At 66.2% G+C, this 17473-nt stretch overlaps 2 protein-coding genes across 2 annotated transcripts; one reads left to right on the top strand and one right to left on the bottom strand.

Moving 5' to 3' along the window:
- Positions 1-494: 494 nt before the first annotated feature.
- Positions 495-3667, top strand: DLX4 (distal-less homeobox 4). Its single transcript, XM_068418937.1, has 3 exons — positions 495-786; positions 2331-2524; positions 3416-3667. The coding sequence occupies exons 1-3, from the start codon at positions 495-497 to the stop codon at positions 3665-3667; spliced, it is 738 nt and encodes a 245-aa protein (XP_068275038.1).
- A 5930-nt stretch (positions 3668-9597) lies between these two features.
- DLX3 (distal-less homeobox 3) lies at positions 9598-12544 on the bottom strand. Its single transcript, XM_068418914.1, has 3 exons — positions 12226-12544; positions 11696-11886; positions 9598-9939 (listed from the first exon to the last, which is right to left on the bottom strand). Exons 1-3 carry the CDS (start codon positions 12542-12544, stop codon positions 9598-9600), a joined length of 852 nt encoding a protein of 283 aa, XP_068275015.1.
- Between the last annotated feature and the right edge of the window lie 4929 nt (positions 12545-17473).

Below are 17473 nucleotides of genomic sequence, written 5' to 3'. Positions count from 1 at the left end.
CCCCCCTCAAGGGGATGCATCCCCTGGGGCCACGTGCGTGGGGAGTCACCGTCCCCTCCCTGCGATGGAGGGGGGTCCCTGGGGGGGGGTTACCCCCCAACACAGCTTACCCCACACAGGCAGGAGCACGTGGGGAGGCTCAGCCAGGACATGGGGGGGTCGAGGGGTCTCTGCCCTCTGGGGAGGGGGCACATTGCTCCAGGTCGGGGCACAGACTGGGGGGGGGGGGACCTCGGGGCAGGGGGGGGACACAGAGGGGGGGGCTTCCCCCCGAGGGGGGGACACACAATCGGGGGGGTGCCCCGGGGCGTGACGTCATGGGGGCGGGGCCGGGCGGGGCGGGGCGGGGCGGGCAGGGGATTCCCCCGGGCGCGGGGCCGCGGGGCGGCAGCGCGGAGCCCGTCGGGGGGCGGCGGGGCTCGGCGGGGCTCGGCGCGGCACTGCGGGCTCCGGGGGCTGCGGGGGCTGCCCGGCCCGCCCCGGCCCGGCCCACCATGACCATGAGCTCCGTGGCCGAGAGCCTGCTGGGACCCGACCCCTCCAAAGCCGCTTTCCTGGAGCTCGGCCACCCCTCGCCGCCGCACTACCCCCTGCACGGCCTCCACCCCGCCGGCCACCCCCAGCACGACCCGTCGCCCTTCGCCTCCTACGGCCGCCCCGGGCCCTACCCGTACCCCGGCGGTGCCCCCCCGCCGCCCCACGGCGGTCCCTACCTGCCCTACCCGCCCCCCGGCCCCCAGCACCCCCCGGCCGGGCTGGCCCACGGCGCCAGGCTGCAGGACGCAGGTAAGGGGGGGCGCGGGGTGCTCGGCGCTGCCCCCGGGCACCCACCCAGCGGGGGGCGCCGGGGATTCACCGGGAAGCGCCGGGGATTCACCGGGAAGCGCCGGGACGGAGCCGTCGGAAGCGCGTTGGGGCCGCGCCGGCCCGTCGGGGCAGCGGCGATGCGGGGCTCGGCTCGGCTCGGCGGGGAGGTCCCCGAGGGGACCCGCGGGGGCTGGGGACGATGTGTCCCCCCGCTCCCAGAGCGTCCGGACCCACCGGAGCCCCGCGGGGTGGGGACGGGTGGCTCTGCGGTTGCGAGAAACCCTGGGGATGGGGAGCATCAGAGCCCCGGCGGCCCATGTCCTGCCCCCTGACCCCCCCCCATTGCCCTCCTCCTGCCCCCTGAGCCCCCTGGCTGCCCATGTCCTGCCCCCTGAGCCCCCTCCATTGCCCGCCTCCTGCCCCCTGAGCCCCCCAGCTGCCTGTCCTGCCCCCTGAGCCCCCCCATTGCCCGACTCCTGCCCCCTGAGCCCCCCGGCTGCCCAAATCCTGCTCCCTGAGCCCCCCCCACTGCCCGCCTCCTGCCCCCTGAGCCCCCCCCCCCCGCCACCTCCTGCCTCCTGAGCCCCCCACCTGCCCGTGTCCTGCCTTCTGAGCCCACCCGGGCCAGGCAGACTCTCCCCTCTGCCTCAGCACCAACATGCTCCCATCTCAGCTCCCTGCCCCATCACATCCCCTTTCCCCACTGTTTTCCCCAAAAGCTGATGCAGGACACTGCAAGCTGAGCTGCCCCGGGGAGAAGCGGCCCCCGGGCTGCCCCACGGAGGGGTCCTGAGCCCGGCTGAGCCCCCAGGCCCTGTCGGCCCCTCATCATCTCCAGAGAGCCGTGGCTGCAGGCAGAGCAGACTGTGGGGCACACGTGGGTGCACAGACACGCTCGCCACCATGCCCCATGCTCACCCACGCCAGCCCCGTGCTACTGAGCTGGGGCCCACCGTGTCCCCGGTGCCCCTCCGAGCCCCGGCGCGTTTCTGCCCCACACAAGCCACGTGGCCCAAGAAGGACCCAGGGATGCTCAGAGGCACAGAGTGGGGAGGAGATGGGCCAGGGTGGGGGCACAGACCTCACAGCGAGGGGCTGCCCGGGGGCTCGCTGCGGCCGGGGGAGCAGCGTGCCCACAGCAAGGGCCGCTGGGGCAGGAGGATCCATCCTGCTGCCCCCTCCGAAACCCCGTGGGGCCCTGCCTGGCCCCTCCATCGGGTGCACAGCAGAGGGGCCTGTGCCCTGCCCGCTTTGGGGCTTGTGTAGTGCTATTGAATGAATAATCCCATCCCTCCCTTCCTCCTCTTGTTTCCCCTTTGCTTTACCTGGGGCTTAAACAGACCAGCACAGCAAAAGCAGCTCCCCCCACCTTGATTTATTCCCCCTCCCCTCCAAAACTCCCCTCCAAAATGCAAAACCCGCTGCAGCCCCCAGGGTGGGATGCTTTGGGGTTGGGTTGGGATTTTTTTTTGTTTCACCTCTCGGCGCGTTGGTTTAACTCTCTGCTCCTCTCCCTCCCCAAGAGCACGAGAAGCCCCTGGCCGTGGCCAACGGGGAGCTGCGCCTCAACGGCAAGGGGAAGAAGCTGCGCAAGCCCCGCACCATCTACTCCAGCCTGCAGCTGCAAGCTCTCAACCAGCGCTTCCAGCAGACCCAGTACCTGGCGCTGCCGGAGCGCGCCGAGCTGGCAGCCCAGCTGGGGCTCACCCAGACCCAGGTACAGCCCCTGCCAGGGGCCAGGGGATGGTCACTGCCCTGGCCGTGCGCCACGCGGGGGGCTCGTGCCCATCGCTGCTCCAGGAGTGACTCCGGATTAAGGCTGCACCGCGACGCCGAGGTGCAACTGGAACGGTGCCGAGCCGTGCCGTGCCACGGCGGGGGAGCTGGCGCCGGTGGGCCCCCGGGGCTCGGGTTTGGGGCGCCCCTGCTCGCACCTCCCAGCGGCACCGGGACTTTCCCAGCCCCGGAGCCTGGCTGCCGGCCCGGCCATGCCCGGCGCTGGGCGGCCCCGGGCCGCGGGACGGGGCGAGTGGGTTTTTGAAGGCGATGGGGAGAGACAGGCAGGCGGCAGCGGTGGAGCCAGGGGCGAAGCGAGCTCATAAAGCCGGGGAAGAGGAGACAAGTGGGAACCTGCCGGCAGCGCGGGGGGGACCGCGGGGAGGAATGAGCGGGGCCACCACCCCAGCGCGGCGAGCCCCACCGTGCCGCGCCCCAGCCCAGCCCCGGCACCCGGCACCCAGCTGGGCTGGTGGGGGGCCACAGCCCGAGCCAGAGCCAGGGGGACGTGGGGACACGTGGGGACGTGCACGGCTGGGGACTCCTGGGGTGCTCTGCATTTATCACACGTTTGTCTGGGCTCCCTGTGCCTCTTCCCACAGCCGCCTCCAGCTGCGCTGAGTGGAGTCTCTGGTGGCTTGTGAAGGGTTGGGCTCAGAGCCTGGCTTGTCTCCCAGACCCCCACGCTGAATCGGGTGCCCCCCAGAAAGGGCAGATGTAGAAGGGGGGAGATGGGGACCCCAGAGGGGTCCGTAATTATCGATGCTGAGGGTTTGTGGGGGATCACTGCCCGCAGACCCATCCTCCCCACTCACCTCTCTGCCTCCTACAGGTCAAGATCTGGTTCCAGAACAAGCGCTCCAAGTACAAGAAGATCATGAAGCAGGGCTCGAGCGCGCCCGACGGGGAGCACCTCCACGCCGCCGCCTCCCTCTCGCCCTGCTCCCCCAACATCCCCCCGCTCTGGGACATCCCCGTGCCAGGCAAAGGGGCTCCCCTGGCCCCCAGCAGCTACATCAACAGCTTCGGAGCCTGGTACCAGCCGCACCCGCAGGACACCATCCCCCGGGCCCCCATGATGTGATGCTGCCACGGCTCTGGGACAGCCAGCGAGGCGGGGGGATGCTCTGCTGCCACCCCCCAAGGGACTGGGGACCACAGCAAAGCCCTGGGGGACCCCAGTGAGTGGAGAAGGAGGAAGAGGAGGAGGAAGGCAACCACAGTCTGCAGGAACGTGGCGATTGCCTGCTCCATTGCGGTCCGAAGTGAGACAGCTCCGGCACGACGCCCTGGTGTGCCCGTCCCCGCGGGACAGGACTTGGCCTCCAGCCGCAGCCCCAGGTCCCTCCGTTCATGGACACGGGGCAGGGGGGGGCCCCGAGAGGGGCTGGGGGGGCTGGGGACCCCCCCGGCCTGGCTTTATTTATAAATACCGTCCGTTACTGTATGTGCCCCCCCTTTATAAATAGGCTGTACACTTGTAAAGACTGCTCCTCCGTACCTGCCACTGCCCTTCGGGGGGGTCTGTCCCCACTTTGGGGGAGACACTTCGGTCTCGGTCCTCAGAGGCTCCTGGGAAAACAGCCCTGCGGGGCTGGGGGCACTGGAGCCGGGGGCTGGAGCTGTGTGTCCCCCCCCCCAGGACATCTGCGCGGGACCCGCCGCTGTTTTCAGCCCTGCGATCGCTCCCCCGAAATGGAGACGCAATTATAGTAATTGTGGAGCGGGGCCCCTGGGCGAGGGGCTTCTCGCCGCCTCCTCAGGGTAATTACGGGCAATTTGGAGCTGTTGGAGATGTCGCCCTTAATGGGGGTGGGAGAGGGAGGGCGGGGGGACGCGGAGCAGGTTGGGGACCCCGGGGCGGGTCGAGCCCGGGGTTAGTGCCCCACTCCGCCAGCAGCCCCTGGGAGCCAGGGCACTTTGGGAGCAGGGGGTATTTTTCAGCGGTGGTTTGACAGCGCAGGAGCCCTCCTGGTGTGTTTTTCAGAGGACAGAACCCAGCTAGAACATTCTTATGGTTATCTCCCACTTTTCCCAACCCCACTCAGTGTTTGTCACCCACGATGGGGACGAGACCCGCGCTGGGGCTGTCCCCAACACAGATTTGCTGGTGCAGCAGGGCCGTACCGAGGTTTGCACAAACGTGCCATGATCGTCGCTCCAGATATTCCCACCTTATATTTCCCCCACTCCAAGGGTCACTACTCGCCCCAGGGACCACGTTTCCCACCCCAGCCGGTGAGGTGGGGGACAGAGCGACGCGGCGATGCCACGCGCGGCTCTGTTTGCTTTGCACCTCGGGCAGCACGCGGGGACGGATGTTTTTTTCCCAAGCACTTGGCTCCCACCTGAGGAGTCGGGTTCTTGAGCAAGCAAAATCGATAGCTGGGAGATGGGCAGGGCTGGAGATCTGGCGCCAAGCGTGGGAACGGTGTGCCCCGGGGCCGGAGGCGCGTGGGGAGCCCCCAGGTCCCCTCCGGGTCCCCGCCGGCGGCCGCAGGGCTGGATGCGAGCCCCCCACTGCCCCGCCAGCCCATAGCAGGTTTGATCCCTCAGCTGAGAGGTTTGGGGTGCTGGCGGTGACCCCACAGCTGTCCCTGGCTGCATCTCACGATGGCCACGGGCGCGTGGCAGCGATGGCACGTGGAGGACGTGGAGCCCACGGGCTGGCTCAGCACCCTGGGGGACACCCGGGCTGTGGTCCAGGGCCAAGACATGATGCGTGGTGTCCCCTGCATGGGTGGGTCACGTCCACAAGTGGGGACAAGTCTGGCAGAAGCTGGGGACTGTGCAGGGTGAAGCTGGCTTTATTTTCCCCGAGTGATGGAGCCCGTCCGCCACCGAGGCGCTGGGGAGGCGGATGGGTTTGCTTTGCACCCACATTGGCAGGAAGGTGAATTCCTCATCCAGGGAGTGGGGAAAACCCAGGTGCTGGCGGGTGGGATTTACCCCGGGCAGGGGCTTTGGGCTGCAAGGGGCGGCTTTCCTCCAGGAATCACTCTCCAGCCACGAAAAGGGGTTAAACGTGGTGTGGTCCTGGCTGCAGAGGGCTCTGGGATGGCTCGGGGTGCTGCCGTCCGGGTGCTGAGCACTGTCCCAGCCCTACACGGTTGGGGTGACCCTGTGGGGCTGGAGGGGGCTCGGTGGCGTGGGGGGAGGCACGGCATCGCTGGAGCTGCTCGTGGCTCTTCTCCACCAGCCAAAAGCGTCCCTGGTTGGGGACACTCAGGAAAGGCCAAGAGCCCCCCCCAGACACCCCAGTCTGGTGGGGTTTAACCCACTGGATGGGACAAATCCCACTGGGGGACAGGGATGTCCCTGGGTTCGTTCGGGTCCCTCTTCCCTCCACCTGCACAGGCTGCAAATCCAACTGGCGCCTTCAAACTCCCAGGGCAGCTTCAGGCAGTGGGGGGGGACATGACTTGGTGTCCCCTTCCCATCCCCAGCCCACCAAGGTGATGGGACATGGACTGGGGAGCAGAGAGGTCCCCGAGGCCACTCGGGAGTGTTCCTGTCCCATTTTCCAGGCGCTGACAGCGGAGCCCAGGCTGGCAGCGGTGCCATGGCTGCCCGGCATCGCCCCTCGGCTCCGGGTTAGCCAAGGGCTGGAGAGGGCGAGGAGCGTGGTGGATGCCAGCACGTGGTGGATGCCAGCGTGGGCCGTGGGCGGGCGGCTGCCCCCGCTCCTTGTGCTGGCAGCGGCCTGACGCAAGCAGCGTGTTGCAACGGGGCAGGAATCGTATGCCACACTGGGAGGGCTGTGCCGGGGCGTGGGGGTGTGTGGGGCAGAGCCGTGGGGGGGACGCCAGGCACTGCTGCCCCACATCTTGGAGCCACGGGGGATGGAAACCACATGGGAGCCCTCGTCCTGCCCGTAGCCACTGGCAAAGTCCCCTCCGAGGGGCTGGGTGTCCCCAGCGTCCCCATCGCGGCACCGTCCGGTGCCGCTCTCCATCCCCAGTGCCAGCAGGGGGTAACTGGGATAACACAGGATGGTCATTTTATTCCTGTGCTGGGGCTGGATGAGAGATGCTGGGAGGAGTGGGGTGATGGGATGATGTCCCCACCCCGGGGGGTCCTGTCCCTGGCTTCCAGGCCCCATCCTGCTTTCAGGAGCACCCTGGGGCAGCGGCTGCTGGCAGGAGGAGGGTGCTTGTCCCTGGGGAGGGGTGTACGGGTCCCACAGCCCCTCTTGGGGAGCTCTGGGGGTCTTGGGCACCTCTGGGCTGGAAGAGCTGCAGGTGATGCTCACAGTGAAGCCCCCCCAGGCTATCTGAGATGAGGAGGAGCGGGAGGAAGGCAGCTGAGAGGGGCTGTGCCCGGCTCTGCAGCGGCTCCTCGGGCAGGTGCAAAGGGCTCCTGCACCAGCCGTGGCTCCTGGCACCCAGCCCACCCCACGGGCTGCGGGTGCTGTGACCCCCCCGGGAATGCTGCAACCCCCGGGACAGGGGAGTGGGACAGGAGGGACTGGGCGGGGGGGGGCTACATGAGCACCATGTCTTCCCTGGTGCCCATCCCCGGGGTGTCAGGGCTGGTAGCACAGGGGAGCAGGATCAGTGCCTGTCCGCAGGCAGCGATGAGTCCAGCGTTTATATAATCTGCGGATATATAATCTGCTTTTTTTTTTTCTTTTTCTCCCCCCTCTAAATTAAAAAAGAAATAAAAAAAACCCCAAACCCCAACCGACCCGCGGCCGCGCCAGCTCGCGCCGGGCTCCTCACTCCAGGCGCTCGGTTTCCTCCTCTCCCAGCTCTCCTCGCCCTCGCTGGCAGCTTTCCCCTAATAACCCCCGTGTCTCCAGCGTGTCTGCCCGCCGCCGGCTCCGCGCGCACCCTCCAACCCCAACGCCAGCCCCGCTGCGGAGGGACGGGGGGCTGCCAGCACCCCGACCGGCCCCGGCATGCAGGCGCCGTGCAGGGGGTGCCCGGGGGGGGTCCGGCGGCTGCACCCAATGGTACCAGGGGAAGGGGAGCCCGTGGGTGCAGCCCGTGGTGGGGATTTGGGGACACCCCTGTGGGTGCAAGGTTGGCCCTACATGGACATGGGGACACCTCTGGGGACGCCAAAGGCTGGGTGCGTCCTGGATGTGCCCGGCGTGCTGGCACCCCATGGTGCCGGGGGTGTCCCCAAAGGGACTGTCCCCGGGGCCACCCCACAGAGGGCTGGGTGCCACGTGGGGAGCAGCACCAGGAGCTGGCGGGGCCCCTCCACGGCCATCAGGGATGTGATGTTAGGGACCAGGGCAGGTCCCCTGTCCCCAGCGTGGCTCCAGGAGGGGCGATGGGGCATCAGCCCCCAACCCTTTGCTGTGCTCCCACCTGTGAAACGATGCTGGTGACCCCGGGGACAGCAGGGCAGGGGGACTGGCACGGTTCTGCCCCAGGGACTGTCCCCATCGCCATCCCGAGGCCCCATCTGGGGGGGTCTTTGGGTCACTCGAGCCCTCCCAACCTGGGGAAAATCACCGTCTCCGCAGTGGCGGCAAGCGTTGGTCCCACGGGGTCGGTGCCGTGGCGGGGCTCCCGTCCCTCACCAATGCGTGTCTCCAAAGGGGACATCGGGGCAGCCCGGCCACCCTCCCAGTTTGCAGAGCTGGGAGCCTACTGGTTCCCAGTAAGAGGAGCGGGAGGGAAGCAGCAGGTCTGCGCGGCGGTTTGGGGGAGACTCTGCAAACCAGGAATAAACCCCCCACCCCGATTCCCTCTCGGCGGCACAAAGTGGGACCCGGTGCCCGGTGCCACCCCCGGTCCCCAGCCACCCCCCACAATCGGGGCGCGGGGTTTAACCAGGAAAAAACCCCCGAGCTCACCAAAAACCTCCCAAAAATGCTGTTTGGAGCCTTCACATTCGAAACTTTTATTAACGTTTCTATCTCAGCTTTCACTCCCTGCGAAAGCAGCACCGGGGGCTCAGAGGAACCCCCCGACGGAGCAGGGGCTCCACCAACCTTTTTTCTTTTTTTTTCCTTAAAAAATAGGCGAACAAAAAAAAAACAGACCAAAAGCAGTTTGGTTTGGATCAACTTTATACAAACAAACCTTATGTACACTCTTTTCCCCCCCCGTACACCCCTATTTATATAAGGCAACATAAATAAGATCCTCGGGACTGTACAACACATATGAACACTTCTTAAAACTGCACTTTCTGCTTTTAAAAAAATAGCGTCATTCTCTTAAAAAATAGTAAAGAGGGTTTTTTTTTTTTTCACTTTTAAAATGTGTTGTCGGTTTATTTTAAAAAAAAAACAGGCGTTGTGCTGCGCCAGTAGCTGAACTGACACAGACGCACTGGGAGAAAACGGATTTTTCTCTCTTAAAAAATAACTTAAGCCATTCCTGAACTGGTTTAAATATTAAAATATTTTCTCTCCCCACCCCGCTTTTTTTTTTTATTTATTTTTAAATAACCACCTTCTTTGTCTCAGCATCGTCCCGGGCGATTCCCACGAAGCTGCTACGGAAGTGGCTGGGCTGGGGGGTCCCGGTTTGCCCCCATGGGGTGTCCGTGACCCCGCAAACCACTCTCAGTCCCCGGATTTTGGGTGCCACGAGGGCAAAGCACATCCCGCTCCTTCGGCATCCCGCGACGCCGCGTCCTCCTCCTCCTCCTCCATCCCCACCAGGGTGCTCCGGGTGCCCCTCGTGTCCCTCCTGGGTGCCCACCCGTGAGGCAGCCCCGCCGAAGGCAGCTCATTGGGGTGGCCCCAAGAAGCGACGTGGCTCCTCGAGGGGGTGTTTTTTTGTTGGGGGGAGTGATGGAAAAATTAAAAATAAAAATGCAGAAGAAGAATTCGCCACCTTTTCCTCGAGTTTAACCCTTTGCAGTCCTCTTGTTCCTGAGATGAGCTGGGAGAGGGGTCGGATATATAAGTGTATATTAGGGGTGCGTGTACATGGGTGTCCTTTTTTTTTTTTCCCAAAAAAAAAAGAAAAAAACAAAAAAAAAGGGGGAAAAAAAAGGAGGCAAAGGAGTTCTGCCACAGTCTCTCATTCCTTTTCTTGCTCCGGGTTGTTAATAGACGGCGCCGGTGTTGGGGGGAGGCCCCGGGGAGGTGTGATGCATCGTGGTGGCTGGTGGCGGCTGGTGGGGTCCGTGGGGTCCGCTGAGGGGCTGGGGGTGGTACCAGGGGTTGTGCTCCTCCAGAAAGCCGGGGGAAGAGCTGTAGGGGAGCGGCTGCGGGAGCGGGGTCCGGCCCGGCGCGCTGCCGTGCGAGTTACTGTCCCAGACGGCCGGGGAAGGGGGGGAGTTGCAGGCCATGGAGTCGCTGTTGTTGGGGCTGTGCTCCAGCGGCACCTCGCCGTTCTTGTACAGCTTCTTGAACTTGGAGCGGCGGTTCTGGAACCAGATCTTCACCTGGAAGGGACGGAGAGGGCTCAGCGCCCCGCCACCGCCAGGCAACGTCGGGGCTGAACGGGGCGCGGGAAAGGGACCTGGGATGGGGGTGGTGTGGGGAGCCCAGGCAAGTGGGAAGGGACCAGGGACATGGGTGTCACGGGGACCCCAAACACATGATACAGGGTGGGAAGGGACCAGGGACATGGGTGTCACGGGGACCCCAGACCCACGATGCAGGGTGGGAAGGGACCAGGGACATGGGTGTCACGGGGACCCTGGACTCATGGTACATCGCAGGAAGCCCCCCATGACATGGGTGTCATGGGGACTCCAGACCCACAATGAAGCGTGGGAAGGGACCAGGGACATGGGTGTCACGGGGACCCTGGACTCATGGTACATCACGGGAAGGGCACCTGGGATGCGAGTGTCACAGGGAAGATGGCGCCGTGGGAGGGCACCCATGATACGGGTGTCGTGGGGACCCTGGACACGCGGCGCATCGCGGGAGGCCCCCCTGGGGACATGGGCGTCGCGGGGAGCCCGTCACCCCATGCATCACGGGACGCCGGGCCGGCACGCCGGGCGTCGGGAGCGTCCCCGGTGCTGGGTGAGGCGTCGCGCTGGACGCCCTTGGCCCCCGGGGAAGGGGTGGGGGGGCGGTGGTTGTCACCCAAACAGGATGTCCCTCTGGGAGCGGGTGACGCGCTCCGTCAGCCCTTTGCCGAGTGTCTCCGATTGCTTCATCGCCCAAGGGAGGAGGAGGAGGAGGAGGAGGAAGGCTGGGTGCTGGGGAGCGCCAAGGGCGGCACAAGGGCGCCGGCGCCGGCCCGCAGGCAAGGGAGGGCACCGGGGACGGGACGGGGTGCGGGGGAGTCGCGCGCTGCGGTGACGGCAGTGACAACCTGCTCGCCCTCACGCCAACACGTCGGCGAGGACAATTTGTCCCCACGCCAGGCGAACCCCAAAAACAAGGGTTTTTAGCCCCAAATCTGGGTGCTGCGTGGGGAAAAGCCTGTTGCACCCGTCCCTGCTCTTCCAGTCCAGCCCAAACTGCCACCCCCAGCACAAGGTCCCCGGCGGGGGACGCGGCTCCTGTCCCAAATTCCCTTTTCTCTGCCTGGACCGAGCGGGACGGGGGAGCCGGAGCTCCGGGAGGATGGACCCAAGGGGAGCCCTGGAAAGCCCGGCTGGGGGGAGCAGGGTCCGGCCCCCAGGACCCCGCGCTCTGGCCGGACTCGGGGCCAGGACCTGCTGCGGGGATGGGGTGTCCCAAGCACCCCGTCCCCAGCGTCCCATCCCACCTGGGATTTTGCGTCCCACATTCCCGGGACTCTGGGTGCGTTGCTGACCCAGGACCGTCCCAGGCACCAGGGCAGGATTCGGCCTCAGATTCCCCCGGGTGCCCGGGCAGAGCGAGGTCTGGGATGGGGCTGGCTCCAGAGGGAGGGGGATAAACCCCGAAGCCGGGGGAGCGGGGCAGGGCTGGGGTCCGTCCCCTCTCTCTGCTCCTTCCCTCCTCTCCACCTTTTCCTCGGCAGCGCAGATCTGCTCCGCGCAGGGAAACCTGGTGGCGGGGACCCCTGTGCCTGTGAGCAAGCAGGGAGCACCCATCCCTGGGGACCCCCGGACCCCTCCCCGCTCTTACCACCCAGCTGTGAAGGGTCCCTTCTCCCAAACCCCCCCTGATTCACAAGGGGGGACACAGCTCCAGCTCCTGCCGATCCCTCCTGCCCGTGGTTGGGAATTGGGGTGGCGGGGGCTCAGCCCTTACCTGGGTCTGGGTGAGCCCCAGCTGGGCGGCCAGTTCAGCCCGTTCGGGCAGCGCCAGGTACTGGGCTTTCTGGAAGCGGCGTTGCAGAGCGGCGAGCTGGTAGCTGGAGTAGATGGTGCGGGGCTTGCGGATCTTCTTGGGTTTCCCATTGACCATCCGCACCTCCGGCTCCGGCTCCTCCTTCACCGACACTGGGCACAGAGCGGAGGGGTGAGGTGGGTGACGGCGAAGGGGTCCCAGTGCAGACCCCCCCCGTCCCCACCAGCTCAGGGTCACCCCGCTCTGTGTGGTGTCCCCCAGGACATCCTCCTCGACGGCCGCATCCAGCGCGGCTCCGTCCTGCTGCATCCCCCCAGCAGCACTGGGGATGCCGGACGGAGCTGAGCCCTGTCCCAACATCCCCCCCATCCTTCGGTGGGGACAACACCCCCGCGGCCACCCCATCCCCAGCTTTGGGGACACTTCGAGGGGGGCAACTTCACGAAGCTTCCCCAGCAGGATGGATACGGCCCCTCTCCCCAGTGTCCTACCTGCTTCTTGGGCTGGGAGCTGCTGGTCCCTGAAGTGGCCGTACTGGCGGTACGAAGGGCTGTAGGAATAGTCGGATTTGGGCGAGTAGGTGCCGGCAGCGCCAATGCCGTTGAGGTTAAACTGGTGGTAGGGGTAGTGGCTCACGGGCTGGCTGTAGGACTGGCCCGGGTAGTAGTCGTGCTGGCTGGTGTAGTAGCCCAGATCGGTGACGGAGGACTCGGGTAAGGTGGGAGAGTCCTTGGAGGCGGCATGGCAGCTCAGCGAGCCCGAGAGGTCGGTGAGGATGCTGGAGAGCTTCTTGTCGAACGAGCCGCTCATCGCTGGAGCTGGGGTGGGGGGGGAGCTGCCCGCCTGGCTGGGGACCCCCCAACCCGGCGGCTCCGGCTGCCCGCGGCTCAGGCCCGGCGTACCCAGAGCCGGCTCCTCCGCACCGAGGAGCGACCAAGAGACTGTGCCCAAACCTCCGGCCCCGTCCCTGCTCCAAGCCTTTAATTAGGGAGCGGGGCAGGGTGGGTGCGCATTCCGATTGGCTCCAGAAATATTGCCTGGGAGGCAAAACAGGCTCCTGCCTCCTCGCTCTGTGTGTTTTTTTTTTTCTTTCCTTTTTTTTTTTTTTCCACCCCCCCTCCTCCTTCTCTCCCTCTCTCAAGAAACAACAAAGAGTGGGTGAAGGAGGGAGAAGGAGCAAATAAAGATCACAAATAAAGACCCTGCTCCTGTCTGCAGGGTGAGGGGCGGCTGGCAGGGCCTCTGGGGGCACGGGGGGATTCAGGGGAGGGCTTTTTTGCAAGGGGACTGGTGCCCCCCCCCCCTCTGGGGGACTCTCGGTGCTGAGGGGGGATTTGGACGGGGAGCAGGATGGGGGGTGTTTGTTGGGGGTATTGGGGAGGAAGGGTTGGGGTTAGGGAGTAGGATGGATCCGGGCTTAGGGCTGGGTGTATGTTTTAGACACCCCCCCACCGGCTACCAGCTTCTCCCAGTAGTTACCAGTGTCTCCCAGTTCAACACCATCCCCAAGGCAGAGCCTGCCCCAGCCTCATGGAGTGGGGGACCCGCACGTACCCCAACACTTGCCATCCTCCACCTGCGCTACGGGGACCTCAGGGCAGGGACAAGCCCTGACTCTGGGGACATCCCCCCCCGCCCCGGGACCTTGTGCCCCTCTCCCACCCCCACTCAGGGCCCTGACCCCCCCGCTGCCCTAAGAGCCCCCAGCAGCGTGACCCATCCCGGGGCCCCAAACCAGCCCCTGCCACCCCCCGGCCACTCATAGGGCTGTCCCCAGCCTCCCCCTCCACCCAGCACCACAGTGAGGGGGGTCTTTGGGAGGGGACTTTTATTGTGGTGGGGGGGTCTCTGCCTCTGCTGGCGGGTCCTGACCCCTGAGAGGGGTGGGGGGGCGCTGGGGGCCGGTCCTTCAGCCTGGCCGAGGCTTTTCCCCTCCTGCCCCCCTGTCCCCCCGCCAGGATTGTCCCCCCCCAATCCCCTCCCGCCCCCAGCAGGGCAGAGCGGTGCGATGGCGCCACCTGACGGCCACAGCGGGGAGCTGCGCCTCCTCTGGAGACGAGGGTTCGAGTCCCGGCCCTGCCGCCACCGCCGGGGCCGGGAATAAAGGGGAAAAATAATAAAAATAATAAAAAATGTGAGAAGAATGGAAATAAAAAAAGTAGGAATAGGAATAGGAATAGGAATAGGAATAGGAATAGGAATAGGAATAGGAATAGGAATAGGAATAGGAATAGGAATAGGAGGAATAAATAGAAGTAGAAATAGGCATTAGGAATAGAAAAAGAAATTAATAATAGAAATAGAAATAATAGAAATAGAAATAGAAATAGAAATAGAAATAGAAATAGAAATAGAAATAGAAATAGAAATAGAAATAATAGAAATAAATCGAACTGGAGATGAGTTGCAGAGGGAAGCAGGGGGGTCATGGAAGGAGGGTGACCCCTAAGCTGAGTGCGGAGGCACGGGCTGCGCCTCCCTGCATGGGAAATGCAATTAGAAATTTGAGGAATTAATTCAGAGGGGACAGAAATGTCTGGGACAAGCCCAGCCCCGCTGCCCGTCCTGCTGGGAGCTCCGCGGGGGCCTCCCTAGGGAGGTTTCCCAAGGTCCCCGAGGAGCCGCTAGGCCATCCCCGGGTCCCCGGCCTGGCTGTCCCTGCAGCTGGACTGTCACCAGGGCTGGTCCCCTCTGGGACAGGGTTTCTCCAGCAGGAAAAGCCGGTTCGAGAGCTGCAGGCCGGGCAACGCGGCCGGGGAGCGGGGCACAAACAGGGAGCAGGTCCGTGCAGTCCTGAACCAGTTTGGGACTGGGAGGCACTGGTGCCTCCGGCTGCCGGAGGCTTCGCTTTGCTGGAGCCCCAAAAACCTGGGAGCTCACGGTGAGGGGGGGACCCAGTTTGGCCGAACTGGGGCAGTGGGGTGGCAGAAGTCGCTGTATGGGGGCACCCGGGGGTCTCGGGGGGCTGGCGGGGCTGACCACAGGGACAAGCCAGCACCCCCCAACCCCTCTGCCCCCCACAAGGCTGGGGGGGGGGGATGTCACCCCCAGATGCCCCAACTGGAAACGCCCCCAGCCCAGCAGTGCCCACGGGGGTCCCCTCGTGTCCCCACAGCTGCGGGAGGGGGGACCCGGCGGACTGACCCCCCCCGCCCCAGCATCCTTGGGCGCGTGGCGCCATCTCCTGGTCTTTTGGGGTAACGACACCCCTCTTTGGGCGATGACCCCCCTCTTTGGGTGCTGGCCCCCCTCTTTGGGTGCTGACCCCCCTCTTTGGGTGCTGGCCCCCCCTTGGTTGCTCATTCCCCTCCGTGGGTGCGAACACGCCCCTCTTTGAGCGCTAATACCCCCCCCCCGGGCACACAATACCCTTCCTTGGGGGGCTAAGACCCCCCCCACCTTGGGTGCAGAGACCTCTCTGTTGGGTGTCAACACGCTCGTTGGGTGCAGACACCCCCTCCTGCGGTGCTGACACCCCTCCTTTGGGTGAAAACACCCTCCTTTGGGTGTAAATACTCCTTCTTTGGGTGCAAACACCCCCCCTTGGGGTGCAAACAGCCTCTTTTGGGTGCAAACTCCCTTACTGGGGTGCTGCCCCCCCCCCCACCCTGGGTGCCAGCACCCTCCTGGGTGGCAGCCAAGGCCACAGGGCAAACCCCTGAAAAACACTTGACTACCAGGTGGACAGAGGGACCCATTGCACCCCAAAATGTCCCCAAGCCGGGAGGGGGGGGGCCTGGCTGGGACCCTTTGTCCCTGTGCCGAGGGCTGTGTCACCTGCCAGAGAGAAAATCCCCCCATCCTGGGGAGACAGGGGGTGTTTGGGGTGCTCTGAGCTGGGATCGGGGCCAGCCCTCACTGGGGGACATTAGGACAGGGACTGGGGACTGGGGACAAGGAAGAGGGGATGGGGGACAGGGGACAGGGGACAGGGCCTTGTGCCAGAGCCGTGTGCCGGCCGCGGGCAGGGCTGCCCTTGGGACTGTCCCCTGCGCCGTCACTCTTTCCAGTGACATTGTGCAGCGCAGGAGCTGTGCCGGGGCGTGGGGACATCGGGGCAGGGGACACGGGAATCCTGTAGCCCCCCCACCCACCCACCCACGGGTTTCCTGGCACGGGTGGGAGCGGCGCGATGGCTCCCGGTGACATTGTCGGGGTTGGGGACCATGACAGCCACCACCGCCACCGCCCCGGGAGGGAAGTGGTGATGCTGCGGCTTCAGCTGCGTCCCCCCCGGGCCACCGCCGTGTCCCCGTGTCCGTGCCACAGTCACAGCCCCGAACACCCACCGCGGCGGGAGGGTCCTGGGAACCGGTACCGGGCAAGGAGCCCACGGGAGCCGGTACTGGGCAGGGAGCCCACGGGGAGCCGGTACCGGGCAGGGAGCCCACGGGGCCGGTACCGGGCAAGGAGCCCACGGGGCGCCGGTGCCGGGCAGGGAGCCCACGGGGAGCCGGTACCGGGCAGGGAGCCCACGGGGCCGGTACCGGGCAGGGAGCCCACGGGGCCAATACCGGGCAGGGAGCCCACGGGGCTGATACCGGGCAGGGAGCCCACGGGGAGCCGGTACCGGGCAGGGAGCCCACGGGGAGCCGGTACCGGGCAAGGAGCCCACGGAGGCCGGTACCGGGCAGGGAGCCGGCGCATTCCCGGCGTTCCGGGGCGGGCAGGCGCCGTGGGGGGCCGGGGGGTTTCTCTCCCTCCCGTCCCCCCCCCCCGGCAGCTCCGACCTCCCAGTGGGGCGCAACGGGGGGCGCTGAGCTCAGGAGTGGGGGTCCCATCCCATGGGGGGGGGGCCCATCCCACAGAGGTCCTAACTTGGGGTGCCATCCCGTGGGTGGGGGTCCCATCCTGGGGGGTCTCATCCTGGGGGATCCCATCCCATAGGGGGTCCCAACTTGGGGGTCCCATCCTGGGGGGTCCTAACTGGGGGGTCCCATGCTGGGGGGTCTCATTCCGGGGGGTCCCATCCCATGGGGGGGTCCCAACTTGGGGGTCCCATCCTGGGGGGGTCTCATCCTGGGGGATCCCATCCCATAGGGGGTCCCAACTTGGGGGTCCCATCCTGGGGGGTCCCATCCCATGGGGGGGTCCCAACTTGGGGGTCTCATCCTGGGGGGTCCCATCCCATAGGAGGTCCTAACTTGGGGGTCCCATCCCGGGGGTCCCATCCCGGGGGGTCCCATCCCATGGAGAGGTCCCAACTTGGGGGTCCCACCCCATGGGGGGTCCCAACTTGGGGGTCCCATCCTGGGGGGTCCCATCCCATGGGGGGGGTCCCAATTTGGGGGTCCCATCCTGGGGGTCTCATCCCACAGTCTCCACCCCGGGGGTGCCACCCTGAGGGTCCCATGGGACAGCGCAGGGTGCAGGGGAGGGCACGCGTGTCCCCACCCAGCTGAGGTTTTTTTTTGGGGGGGTGGGAGCCGCTGCCCCCCCCCCAGTCCCCCGATCCCAAGGGGGGGATCGGGGTGGAGGGGGGGGGAGGCAGTCCCGCGTGTGCACGGTTGTGCGTGGGCGGGGGCGCGCGCTCCCGCCGTGCACGCGCAGGTGTGTCCCCGCCTCCCCCGTGCGCACGCGCGGGGCGGGCCCCCCCCCGCAGGTGCCCGGTGGAGGGTGCGGGGGTGGGGGGGTGGGGAGGAGGAGGTGCGGGTGTGCGGCCCCTTTAAGGGGAGTGCCCGGAAGGGCGCGCGCCCCGCCCGGCCCCGCCCCCGCCCCGTAGCGCACCGGCCCCGGTGG

This window comes from Nyctibius grandis, chromosome 26 (assembly GCF_013368605.1).
Source record: "Nyctibius grandis isolate bNycGra1 chromosome 26, bNycGra1.pri, whole genome shotgun sequence".
Taxonomy (NCBI): domain Eukaryota; kingdom Metazoa; phylum Chordata; class Aves; order Nyctibiiformes; family Nyctibiidae; genus Nyctibius; species Nyctibius grandis.
Note: the sequence above shows the minus strand (reverse complement) of the source record. Positions and strands in the feature narration are given on the sequence as shown.